The sequence below is a fragment of the Delphinus delphis genome, chromosome 4 (assembly GCF_949987515.2).
Source record: "Delphinus delphis chromosome 4, mDelDel1.2, whole genome shotgun sequence".
Lineage (NCBI taxonomy): Eukaryota > Metazoa > Chordata > Mammalia > Artiodactyla > Delphinidae > Delphinus > Delphinus delphis.
Window position 1 is genome coordinate 59,921,102 of NC_082686.1, and position 14,258 is coordinate 59,935,359.

Consider the following 14,258-nt stretch of genomic DNA (forward strand, 5'->3'; position numbering starts at 1 on the left):
ACAATTGGAATTCAAATTTTAAAATACCATTTACATCAGAACTTACCAATGATGAAGCATTTAGGTATAAATCTAACACATATGCAGGCTCTATATGCTGACAACTGTAACACATTGACAAAAGAAGTCTAAATAAATGTTTATAGATTGAAAGACTCAATATTGTTAAGATCTCAATGAAAAATCCCAGCAAGCTTTTTCATAGATGAGTAAAATGACAAACTGATTCTAAAATTTATACAGAAAAACAAAGGAATTAGAATAGCCAAAATAATTCTGAAAAAGAAGAACAAAGCTGGAAGACACACATTACTCAATTTCAAGACTTATTATGAAACTACAGTAATCAGGAAAGTCTGAGATTTGCCAAAGGACAGACATTTAGATAAATGGAACAGAAAAAAGTCCAGATATAAATTCATACAAATATTGTGAACTGATTTTTGACAAAGGTGCAAAGGCAATTCAATGGAGAAAAGTTAGTCTTTTCAACAAATGGTGCTGGAACAATTAGACGTCCATATGCAGAAAAGCAAACCTTGATGCCTGCCTTACACTTTTTATGGAAATTACCTCAAAATGGATCATAGAACTAAATGTAAACTGTAAAACTTTAGAACTTCTAGAAGAAAACATCTGGGTTTTTCTAGAGGAAATCTCTATGAACTAGGATTCGATGGTGAATTTTTAGATGTAATACCAATAGCATGATTCATACAAGAAAAGAATTGATAAATTGTACTTTCTTTGCTCTGCAAAAGATGCTTTTTAGAGAGTGAAAATATAAGATGCAGGGAGAAAACAGTTGTTAATCACATATCTGATTTTTTCTTTTTAAAGAAACACTTCTATCCAGAATAGAAACTATTCTTAAAAGTTAACAGTAAGAACACAAACAACCCAATTAAAAAATAGGCAGATGCTTTACCAAAGGAGATATATGGATAGCAAATAAGCATATTAAAAATTGCACACTATCATTTGTCATTGGGAAATACAAATTAAAAGCACAATTAAATAAACAGCATAGCTAATAGTCTTACTAAAATTAAAAACAGGGACTTCCCTGGTGGTCCACTGGTGAAGAACCCACCTTCCAATGCAGGGGACGTGGGTTCGATCCCTGGTCAGGGAACTAATATCCTGCATGTCTCGGGGCAACTAAGCCCACGTACCACAACTACTGAGCCCATGCACCTCAACGAGAGAGCCCGAGTGCCCTGCAGCCCATGCACCACAACTAGAGAGAAAAAAACCTGCATGCCACAACTAGAGAGAAGCCCGAGCACCACAAGGAAGAGCCTGCGTGCCTCAACAAAAGACCCCATGTGCCGCAACTAAGACCTGATGCAGCCAAAAATAAATAAATAAAAAGTATTAAAAAATTAAATTAAAAAACAAAAACAAAACAACTGACAATACCAAATGATGATGAGGCTGCAAAGCTATAGCGGCTCCACTGTTGGAAGATGTGGGTGACTGTGGCTGACCTCTACCATAGGGAGTTCACCAGCCAGTTATTTGATATCTGTCCCTGTTCTAGCTGTCCCTCTTTGTACCTGCTGATTCTAATTGTGAAGTCTCTCTGGGGTGGCATAGGGAAGAGCGGCTGTTATCTCTGCTGCAGCCTTCCCGTATATTTTTTGAGCTGAGGCTTTCTCCACGCCGTGGTTTATACATTTTTATCTGCTTTTTGTCTTCTAAAATTTATCAAAACTTCTAGTTTTTATACCCACCCCTCAGCATTGTTACGAATTTAATCTCTTTCATACGTCTTCCCTGTCATTTCAAAGGAATTTTGGAGCAAGAGGGGAAGTAGACACATGTCAACTTAGACCGGAAGTTCTATGTACTAGTTTTGTACTAAAATAACAATATTTACACTGCTAAATATGTTTGTTGATTTGAATGTATTCACCTTAGGAGAATGCTTTTTTCAGTGATGTCACTGCTCAAAACATTTTTTAATTCTCTGATTAAATGAGTGAACAAGGCAGATTTTCATGCTGGAACATGTGTTGGGAAAATATAATTAAAAACAAAATATCCTACCACCCCAGAAAACCTCTCCACAAAAGTAAAAGAGAAAGAAAACACTTGGTTTTATTATTGAATAAACATTAAACTAGAATGTGATGTGCATCACAGGCAGTCTGCAAAAGACATTGTGAAGGCAGAAAGAAATCTCACCCTTTTATATAGGCAGGCAGGTACAACCATTACATGTTCTAAAGGTAAATGGTAATTAGTCCTGGGCTTCCCTGGTGGCGCAGTGGTTAAGAATCTGCCTGCCAATGCAAGGGACACAGGTTCAGTCTCTGGTCTGGGAAGATCCCACATGCCGTGGAGCAACTAAGCCCATGCGCGCTCCACAACTACTGAAGCCCATGCGCCTAGAGGCCATGCTCCGAAACAAGAGAAGCCACTGCAATGAGAAGCCCGCGCACTGCAACAAAGAGTAGCTTCCGCTCGCTGAAGCTAGAGAATGCCCACGTGCAGCAATGAAGACCCAACACAGCTAAAAAAAATAAATTAAAAAAAAATTTTTTTTTTCATTTCTTGCCTAGGACATATTGCTAGGAAACTATCTTACAAAAAATCAATTTTCGTGAGGTATAAGTTTACTACAATAAAACACACCTGTTTTAGGGAGACTGTTTTTAAAAACCACTGGAAAAAATCTGTCAATCTATATCAATTAGTCTTCAGTTAAAATGTTAGCATAGCTTTGAATAGAGTTAATGTAAAATAGTGCAGCGGTTCTCAAAATGTGGTCCACAGACTAGCAAAGTTGTCATCACCTGGGACCTTGCTAGACTTGCGGACTCTGCCCCCAGCCCAGATGTATTTAATCAGAAACTCAGGGAGGGGCCTAGCAATCTGTGTTTTAATAAATCTACCAGGTATTTCTGATCTGATATTTGAGAGGCATGGAATTAATAAAGTGTTTCAGCGTTTTAGATAAAAATTTCAGGATACTTCAAGGTGACCTTTAGCCCCGTCCCTGTTTTAGAGATGCATACTAGTAAAAGAGTAACTTAATCTGCTTATTTACTAGGATTTTTTTCTTTTTTTTGGTTTGATGGCATCTCAGTTTTGTTTTGCTGAAGGAAGCACTGTGAAAGACTGCATTCCTTTGCTCTATTTTTAGTGTTTGCTTAGAAATTTACCACAAGCAAATTGAAATATTTTAAGGTTCATAACCTCAATAACTTTTTCCTAAAATTGCTAATCACTTTATATAGTTTTAAAATTTATCAATTAAACTAAATCTCTTCACAGCAGCTCTTTATATCTTATATTATTAATAATTTAGCAATGCTATTTACTTTAGTCACAGAGACAGGTCTTAATCTTAGAGGCATAGTATTAACTTGCTTGTAGACAGTGGCATTTACCAGAGCACTCTTGATTTTGCTGGATTATAGTGCTGAGGTAGAGAGGATCAAACTTGAAACTAAACTTAAAATGTATACAATTTTTAGAGTCATCCTTGCTCCCTCCCTCACCCTCATCCAACATCTAATTAGTTACCAATTCCCCATCAGTACTACCCCTTAAATATCTCTGAATCTAACTACTTCTTTCTCTAGTACTGTCATCTTTTGGTCTGAGCCACCATCAGGTCCCCCCTGGATTTCCAACTGATTTATCTGAATCCATACTCACAGTGTGAATAAAGTGGTCTTTAATAACATACATCTGATCATGTCCTCCCACTTAAAACTCATCGATGGCTTTTCATAAAATCCACGCTGTGCCATGGCCTGTGAGGCCTTACATGAGCTAGCTTCTCCAGCTTCTCTAGCAAGAGATCTATCTATGTATAGTTTCTCAAAGATGTTGTTTCTTTCTACCACAGGGCCTTTGCACATGCTGTTCCCTCATGTTCCTGCTGACCCTTTGTTGATCTTCAGATCTCAGTTTATAGATTACTTTTCCTGGAGAACTTTTCCATGTATACTCTCCCTGCCCACTGCCCCATACCTGTATACCCTTTGCTATATGCTCTCAGCTTTCTCCACACTTTGGTCATTATACTTATTTTTCTATTTGTTTATTGTATGCCTTCCCCTCTAGACAGTGTTGCATGAGGGCAAGGTCCATTTCTGGTAACCCTAGTGACTAGCAAAATATCTGGTGTATAGTGCCCAAAGTATAGGAATAAGTGAATGAATGAATGAATGAACTAATGAACAAAGTGATGACTTTCCATGTGTTAAAGTAGTATAAGATTTATGAAGTTGCCACATTTTTTTGTTACTAACCTGTTCCTTATTATTATTATTTTTTAATGTAGATTATGCTTGTGCTCTTCAGAGGGACATTTTGCTTCAGGGACGACTATACCTTTCAGAAAACTGGCTATGTTTCTATAGCAACATCTTCAGATGGGAAACTACAGTAAGATGTATTTTCATGTGATTTGCTGATACAAATAGTTGCATAGATAGAAATGTATACAGTCCTTCTGAAAACAATGTACTTTAGATTTCAAAGTAAGTTAAATGTATTTATCTATACTTGTATACATCTAAATATATTTATGTGTAGTATAAGTGTGTAATATATTTTTCTTAATACATTGAGCTCCATTTGTGTATATTTAATATAGTTGGGAAGAGAGATTTCAGGTTGAAAAAAGCTTGAACATACCTCCTTTTGGCTGCCAAAAGCATGTCTTATGTGACAGACTGTCTGAATTTTTTGTGTGTATTTGTGTGTCTTTGTGTGTGTTAATGTGGAACATAAATACCCATATGTCTTCTCACACTTTATCCTAATATTAGGTATAGGAGCTGATGGAAGAAATTACTGAAGGGAAGAATATCTGTTCACCGTGTTTATCTCAGAGAATGCGGGCTGTGCTTATTAACTCCTTTAGGTTTTTCACCTGAATATTCTGGACTAGATTGATGTAATACTTGGTATTTTGTGTTGTGTATGTTTCTGAGAAATTCGTTTTGCAATTTTTTATCCTTTTTTGTGTGTTTAGATTTCTATTGCTTTAAAGAACATAACCTTTATGACCAAGGAGAAGACCGCTCGACTCATCCCAAATGCTATCCAGATCTTTACAGAGGGTGAAAAGGTGAAAAACTTTTCTACTTTTGCCTTGTAACATAATGTGGAGAAAATCTGCCTCATACTGATCATCAATGTTGGGAATGTAAGCAATTCTTCTTGGAGTTAGGAATATTTAATAGTATTTAACACTAGATTTCTGTATACTTAAATACTTATTGGTGACTAACTTTAAATGACTGCTAAAATTTTTTGTAGTTTATAGTTTACAGAGAAATTTCTCCCATATTTTTCATTTCTTCATTATAAGAGGTAGGTAGGATAAGCCTTAGCAAATATCCTTATTATTTCTAAATACCCTATAATTCCATGATCGTTGTTTGGTCAATAATACCTGCACAATAGCAACTAATAAAAACCAGACTGAACCGAGATTTGGTAGCATACAAATAAACACATAATCACTACAATCTTTTTTAGAATGGGGATTTTCTTTAATTGCCATCATTTTTATTATCCACCTACAATATCCATCATTTCTTGGTATGAAGAATCTTTTTCTACCCACCTGGAAAATTGATACGGGCTCTGTATGTGACATAAGAAGCATAATGCTGAGAAAGAAAAAGAAATAAGGAAGGAAGGAAGGAAGGAAAAAAGGAAAGTATGGAAGGGAATGAAGGAGAAGAAGAAGGAAGAAAGGAAGGAAAGGAGGAAGGAAAGAAGGAAATGAAAGAGAAAAGAGGAAAGAGAGCGGGGGAGAGGGGAGAGAAACACGATCATGAGGTCGAATCATTATGATGATACTTTTTAATCTTGTAAAGTTTCTTTCACATGCACTTTCAGTTTTCTTTTTAAACAATCTCATCCCTACAGAACACTGCCAGGTACAGTACAAAGAACTTTTCCCCTTTGAACTATTTGAGAATAAGTTGTCACTCTGAAGACTTATCACTCCAGACATGATCCCAGATAGTTTATCATGTATTTCTTTTTTTTTTAAAAACATTTTTACAGTTTAATTTCGAAGAAAAATCTCAAGTTATATTTATTAGCAAACATATTTCAGCTAGGGAGTTTTTCATCCCCCAAAAAGATGGCAGATGGAAATGAACCTAATATGTGTTTAAAGAAAATATAGCATGTATTTCTAACAAAGACATTCTCCTACATAACCACCACATGACCATCAAATTCAAGAAATTAACATTGATCATTATCACTGCTCAGTTCTCAAACCCGCTTCGGTTTCCTCAATTATCCCAATAAAATCCTTTATAGCAAATAGGCCCAGTTCAGAAATACCTATTACATTTAGCTGTCATGCTCTTTAATTTCCTTATTCTGGACTAGCCCCTTAGTCTTGCCTTAACTTTTGTGCCCTTGATGCTTCTAAAGATTATAGGTGAGTTATTTTGTAGGATATCCCTCAATTGTGTCTGTCTGATATTTTCTTATGATTAAGTTTAAGTTATACAATTTTGACAGAAATAACACAGAAGTGATACTCTCTTCTTTCCATTGCATCCTATCAAGTGGTACATGATTTAATTTCTACCATTACTGGTGATATTCACTTTGATCAATTGAATAAGGTGGTGTCTGCCAGATATTACTGTAAAGTTAGTCTATGTTCCTTTGTAATAATGTTTTGTGGTCAACTACTTTGAAACTATGTAAATATACTATGCCTCATAAAATGTATTCATTTATTTACTTATATCAATATGACCTCATAGCTTCTTATTTTATTCAATGAACTATAATCCATTGCTATCATTATTTATTCTGATGCTCAAATTGTCCCAAATTTGGCCAGTGGGAGCCCCCTCAAGCTGGCTCCGGTGTCCTTTTGACCATTCGCAGCATTATTTGAGCACTTTCTTGCTTTTTAGCACCAGATGTTACAGGTTTTCTCTGCCTCAGTCCTGGAATCAGCCATTTCTCCAAGAAGTCCTGTTTTCTTTTGGGGGAGACTGATATTTAGAAGCCAGTTTGTTCATTGCTATAGGGTGTCACTGTTTGAGCCCTCTAACTGGGCAGAACAAGGGGATATACAATATATATATAAATTACACACCTATATACATAATACGCACACGTATATTCCCACTTGTACATCTACGTTTATCTGTCTATCTGTGAATGGTAAATCACCAATTCACATGAATACCTCTAATTCTAGTCCAACAACACAGAGTTATTTTGACTTTTCCCCTTCATTTTTTTTTTGGCTGCACCATGTGGCATGTGGGATCTTAGTTCCCTGACCGGGATGGAACCCATGCCCCCTGCATTGGGAGTGCGGAGTCTCAACCACTGGACTGCCGGGGAAATCCCTTTCCTTTTGTATTTGTAACTCCCTTCCCTGACTGAGAGAAACCAGGCTCCCATTATCCTTAATATATTTACTTTGATCAGTGGACCTGTATGTAACGCATCTTCATCTCCTCTGCCGCCCCTTCCCTACACTTGATTTCTGACACATAGAGTCAGGTTGCTGCCCATCCCACCACCACACTAGGGCTCTCATCCTGAAAAAGCTCTCCTCACCCTGCTTGGGCTCTGATACTCCACACAGGGCAGCCCTTCTACGAGGACAACCTCCTCATTCTTCTCTGGTGCTGACACCCTGCTTTGGGCTACTGCAGCTCCTCCGCCCCTGCCCTTACCTCTACCATGTATGCCTTGCTTTCCTCTGTTCCGCTAAACAGCTTTAGGGCCAAACTGTTCAGGAAGGGAACAAGACCTAAAATAAGCTTATTCTTTTTTTTTTTTTTGCGGTACTCGGACCTCTCACTGCTGTGGCCTCTCCCGTTGCGGAGCACAGGCTCCGGACGCACAGGCTCAGCGGCCATGGCTCACGGGCCCAGCCGCTCCGTGGGATGTGGGATCTTCCCGGACTGGGGCACGAACCCGTGCCCCCTGCATCGGCAGGCGGACTCTCAACCACTGCGCCACCAGGGAAGGCCAAGCATTTAAATTTTAATAATGATAACCACAGCTAGTATTTGCTGAACATACTTGTTCTAAATATTGTGCTAAGTTTTTTTTACATGTATTTTCTCATTTAGTTCTCACAAAAATTTGCTACTGAAATTATTCTCATTTTGTAGATGAGGAAACTAAAGAAAATAAAAGTGACTCAAAGTCATAGAACTGAGTGGTAGAACCAGGATATGAACCCAGGTAGTTTAATTGCAGAGACACTGGTCCTAACTACCTCACTGTATTGATTCAGTGATCTCTTTTACCATCATCATGGAGAAAAAAAATCTACACTAAGTATTTATCCCTCCATGCACTGTATGGTTAAGGGAAGGTTAATCATGGTACTTTTAGTTGTTTTCGTTTCTAGCGTACGTTCTATGCCCCAGCAGCTTAGAGATGTTATTATGCAGAACTCCTCACAAATTAAGGTTATTATTATAATAATTATTATTCATTATTTGGCCGCGCTGCACAACTTATGGGATCTCAGTTCCCCAACCAGGGACTGAACCCAGGCCACGGCAGTGAAAGCCTGGAATCCTAACCACTAGGCAACCAGGGAACTCTCTAAGGTTATTATAGAAGCAAGATATATTAGTAATTTTTTTTTTTTTTTTTTTTTTTGCCGTACGCGGGCCTCTCACTGCTGTGGCCTCTCCCGTTGCGGAGCCCAGGCTCCGGACGCGCAGGCTCAACCGCCATGGCTCAGGGGCCCAGCCGCTCCGCGGCATGTGGGATCTTCCCGGACCGGGGCACGAACCTGCGTCACCTGCATCAGCAGGCGGACTCTCAACCACTGCGCCACCAGGGAAGCCCTATTAGTAAATTTTTGAAGTTGGATATCTAACAAGGAATAAAATAAGATGGTAATTTACATGGATTGCCCAGAAAGATGGGAGTGTTAAGGAGTTGAGAATGTGGTTTTGGTATATAAGAGTGGATAAAGTTGATAGCAAAGTATTTAGTTTAAAAAGTGGGAATAATAAGCATAACACCATGGTGAAAAAGAGATGGACTAGGAGATTTTTCTTATCTATATATCTACATACAGGGTTGTAAGATTATTAAAATTTGGTCTAAGAAAAGGAGATAAAGGGTAGTAAATAGTGATCATTAGGTCACAATATTATATGTGTAATTGTGTTTGGAAGAGCTCCTAGATATATCCCCATGATAAAAAGTTTTGCTTTTTGAAAAATATTATATAAACTAGGTTTCAGTTTATTAACTGGAAAAATACTACTTTAAAACCTTTCTATGAAAAATATAAACACCTCAAATACTATTTTGTTTGGCATTTTATTTAATAAATCAAAAATGGAACTGAGCTTTCTCATTCCTAAAAATAGCCGGTCAGTCATGCAAAGTCACTAACTGGGGGATCAGAAGAGACGATCCACTGAGAGACTGTATTTAGTGCTGCCACTTGTCATATTTTCTCATAAAAGCCTATTATAAGATACGACTTTGCAAAAATCATTTACATGCAGAGGAAGAGATGGGGCTAAAAGCAAACATGGAATTATAGATTGAAGTATGCTATTTTTCTTATACAACATTGAAAGCAAAGTTTAGTGTTAACATGGGTGTTTTATATCTATCATTAATTGAGATTATGTATTTCTGGATTTTTTTAGAAGACTATGAAAGATGATATAATTTTAAATTAGGATCCTTAAAACAAATCTATCTCTGAAGTCCACTTGCAGTTTTCTCTTATTCTTTGTGTATATTTGGCTCAAACGGCCACCAAATTATATCTCTCTGCAAAGTTCAGAATAAATAAAATTTTAATTTTTTTGATAAGTTTATTTAGATTGATTTTAATAATTAAACTACAATGAATGTAAATAGCTACCCAGTTCAAGCTCCTTTCCCTAGTAAATATTGATAAAGTTATTTTGCTGTAAGGTACAATTTTAAAAGACACCTTGTTCATGCACCAGTTATGCGGTTTTTTTCTATTATAATGAAAACTTTAACAAAAATTAGTATATAAAGTAGGCAGTGGTGACCTACTAGTTTGCTTTGACTATATCAAGTCACAGCAGACTGTCATGACAGATACTTTCCCTTTTTTTCCATGACATTAAAATTGTCCTATTATTTGTCTTTGCAGTTTTTCTTCACATCTTTTGCTGCCAGGGATAGAAGTTACCTCAGTATCTTTAGGTTGTGGCAGAACGTACTGTTAGACAAGGTAAGTGTTCATACCAGAGGCTGGTGCTTGTTATAATAGCAACCTCCCAGTGTGTACCTAAACAGTGTTTGTGAGTTGAAAGCTCTTTTTTATTTTTCTGTGGTTAATTTTGACTAGACTATTCAAATCCAAGAAGAAACTTGAAGCAAAACAAAATCCATAGTTACAAGTTAAGATGTTAATTGTAATCCCCAGAGTAACCACCAAGAAAATAACTTAATAATAACTTACCATCCAAAATATGGTAAAAGAAACATAAAGGGAATGAAAATGGCACACTAGAAATATCTATTTAACACATAAGAAGGCAGTAATGGAGGAATAGAGGGACAAAAAAGACCTAATAAGATAGCAGACATTACATTAGCAAGAGGACAAATAGCAAGATAGCAGACATTACATTAAATCGTTAAACATAAGTGGATTAAACTCCTCAAGCAGAAGGCAGAGATAAACATGATCCAACTACATGCTATCTATAAGAGACACATTAGATTTTTTTATTTTTTATTTTTTTTAACATCTTTATTGGAGTATAATTGCCTTACAATGGTGTGTTAGTTTCTGCTTTATAACAAAGTGAATCAGCTATACATACACATATAACCCCATATCTCCCCCCTCTTGCGTCTCCCTCCCACCCTCCCTATCCCACCCCTCTAGGTGTTCACAAAGCACTGAGCTGATCTCCCTGTGCTATGCGGCTGCTTCCCACTAGCTAGCTATTTTACATTTGGTAGTGTATATATGTACATGCCACTATCTCACTTCATCCCAGCTTACCCTTCCCCCTCCCCACGTCCTCAAGTCTATTCTCTACGTCTGCATCTTTATTCCTGTCCTGCCCCTAGGTTCTTCAGAATCATTTTCGTTTTTAGATTCCATATATAGACACATTAGATTTAAAGATAGAAACAGATGGAAAGTGAAAGGATAGAAAAAGATATACTATGGAAACAATATCCAAAAGAGAGCCGAAGTGACTATAGTTATATCAGACAAAATAAGCTTAAAGACAAAAATTAGTAGAGACAAGGAAGAATATTTTATAATAATAAAAAGGTCAATCCATCTGGAATTCATAATAATTATAGACTTATATGCATCTAATAAGAGAACTCTAAAATATATGGGACAGAAATAAATCACTACATAAAAATAAATAAATAAATAAGTTACATGGAACAAAAACTGGCAGAACTGAAGAGAAAAATAGACAATTTAACAATAATAGTTGGGAGATTTCAGTACCCCACTTTAAATGATGTATAGAATAACTAGACAGAAGATCAACAAGGAAATAGAAGATGAACAAAACTATATAACTAGAACTAAAAGACATCTGTGGAACATTCCACTCAAAACAGAATACACATCCTTCTCAAGTGTACATGGAACATTCTCAGACTAGACCATACACTAGGTCATAAAACAAGCCTTAATAAATTCAAAAGGATTGAAATAATACAAAATGTGTTCTCTGATCACAATGGAATGAAATTAGAATTCAGTAACAGAAGAAAATTTGGGAAATTTACAAAAAAGTGGGTATTAAGCATAACACGCCTAGAAAGCCAATGGTGAAAGAAGAAATCACAAGGGAAATTAGAAAATACTTTGAGTAAAATGAAAACAAAAACACAACATACCAAGACGTATGAGATACAGCTAAAGCAGGGCTTAAGAGGGGAATTTATAACTATAAACACCTATACTTAAAAAGAAGAGTGATCTCAAATCAATAAACTAACTTTCTACCTTAAGAAATGAGAAAAGAAAGAGGAAACTAAACTGAAAGCAAATAGAAGCAAGGAAATAATAAAGATTAGAAGAGAAATATATGGGACTTCACTGGTGGTGCAGTGGTTAAGAATCTGCCTGCCAATACAGGGGACATGGGTTCGATCCCTGGTTTGGGAAGATCCCACATGCCATGGAACAACTAAGCCCATGTACCACAACTACTGAGCCTGTGCTCTAGAGCCCGCAAACCACAACTACTGAGCCTGTGTGCCACAACTACTGAAGCGTGCGTACCTAGAGCCCATGCTCTGCAACAAGAGAAGCCTGCACACCACAAAAAAGAGCGGCCCCCACTTACCGCAACTAGAGAAAGCCTGCATGCAGCAACAAAGACCCAATGCAACCAAAAATAATAAACAAATTTATAAAAAAAAGAGAAATGTATGAAATAAAGAATAGAAAAATAGTGATAATCAACAGAACCAAAAGTTCTTTATTTGAAAAGATCAACAAAATTGACAAACCTTTACCTAGGGTTACCAAGAAAAAATTAAAATTATTACATTCAGAAGTGAAAGTGGTAACATTACTACTGGCCTTACAAAAATAAAGGGTTTATACTATGAACGATTGTATGCCAAAAAATTAGTTAACCTAAATGAAATGGACAAATACCTAGAATGTCACAAACTATTAAAACTGACTCAATCAGAAATAGAAAATCTGAATAGACCTATAACAAGGAAAGAGATTGAATTAGTAATCAAAAATCTACCTACAGAGAAAAGCTCAGGCCCAGATGGTTTCATTGGTGAATCCTGCCAAATGTTACCGTAGAATTAATACCAATCTTTCAGTCTTTCACAAAGTATTCCAAGAAATTAAATAGGAGGGAACACTTCCCAACTCAGTCTATGAAGCCTGTATTACCTTGATACCAAAAACAGACAAAGAACATCACAAAAAAACTACAGACCAATATTTATGTTCATTGTGTCTATGAATGTAGACACAAAAATCCTCAAGAAAATATTAGCAAACCAAAGTCAGCAACATATAAAAAGATTATATGCCATGATTTATACAAGGTTGTTCAACATATGAAAATTGATCAATGCAATACACTATATTAGAATAGAGGACAAAAAACATGATCATCTCAATTAATACAGGAAAAATATTTGACAGAATCCAACATTCTTTCATGATAAAAAATAAAACAGGCTAGGGCTAGCAGGAAATTTCAACAGCATGATAAAATTCACACCTACATATTTAATGGTGAGAGACTAATGCTTCCGCCTTAAGGTCAGGAACAAGGCAAGGATGTCCTTTCTTGCCACGTCTGTTCAACATTATATTGAAGGTTCTAGCCAGGGAAATTAGGCAAGAAAAAGAAGTAAAAGACATCCACATTAAAAATGAAGAAATAGAGACAGCAGAAGCAAGAAGAACTACAATCCTGCAGCCTGTGGAACAAAAACCACATTCACAGAAATATAGACAAGATGAAAAGGCAGAGGGCTGTGTACCAGATGAAGGAACAAGATAAAACCTCAGAAAAACAACTAAATGAAGTGGAGATAGGCAACCTTCCAGAAAAAGAATTCAGAATAATGATAGTGAAGATGATCCAGGACCTCGGAAAAAGTATGGAGGCAAAGATCGAGAAGATGCAAGAAATGTTAAACAAAGACCTAGAAGAATTAAAGAACAAACAAACAGAGATGAACAGTACAATAACTGAAATGAAAACTACACTAGAAGGAATCAATAGCAGAATAACTGAGGCAGAAGAAAGGATAAGTGACCTGGAAGACAGAATGGTGGAATTCAGTGCTGCGGAACAGAACAAAGAAAAAAGAATGAAAAGAAATGAAAACAGCCTAAGAGACCTCTGGGACAACATTAAATGTATCAACATTTGAATTATAGGGGTCCCAGAAGGAGAAGAGAGAGGGAAAGGACCCGAGAAAATATTTGAAGATTATAGTCGAAAACTTCCCTAACATGGGAAAGGAAATAGCCACCCAAGTCCAGGAAGCACAGAGAGTCCCATACAGGATAAACCCAAGGAGAAACACGTCGAGGCACATAGTAATCAAATTGGAAAAAATCAAAGACAAAGAAAAGTTATTGAAAGCATCAAGGGAAAAACGACAAATAACATACAAGGGAACTCCCATAAGGTTAACAGCTGATTTCTCAGCAGAAACTCTACAAGCCAGAAGGGGGTGGCATGATATACTTAAAGTAATGAAAGGGAAGAACCTACAACCAAGATTACTCTACCCAGCAA

General features: G+C 36.6%; 1 protein-coding gene across 1 annotated transcript in view; it reads left to right on the forward strand.

Annotated features, from left to right (window-relative positions):
* Positions 1–5,002: 5,002 nt before the first annotated feature.
* Positions 5,003–14,258, forward strand: part of GRAMD1C (GRAM domain containing 1C) — a 57,405-nt gene continuing 48,149 nt past the window's right edge. Inside the window, exons 1-2 of the mRNA XM_060010655.1 lie at positions 5,003–5,092; positions 10,136–10,216. Of these exons, the coding sequence (XP_059866638.1) occupies positions 5,027–5,092; positions 10,136–10,216 (147 nt within the window). The 5' untranslated portion in view covers positions 5,003–5,026. The remainder of the gene's footprint in view (positions 5,093–10,135; positions 10,217–14,258) is intronic.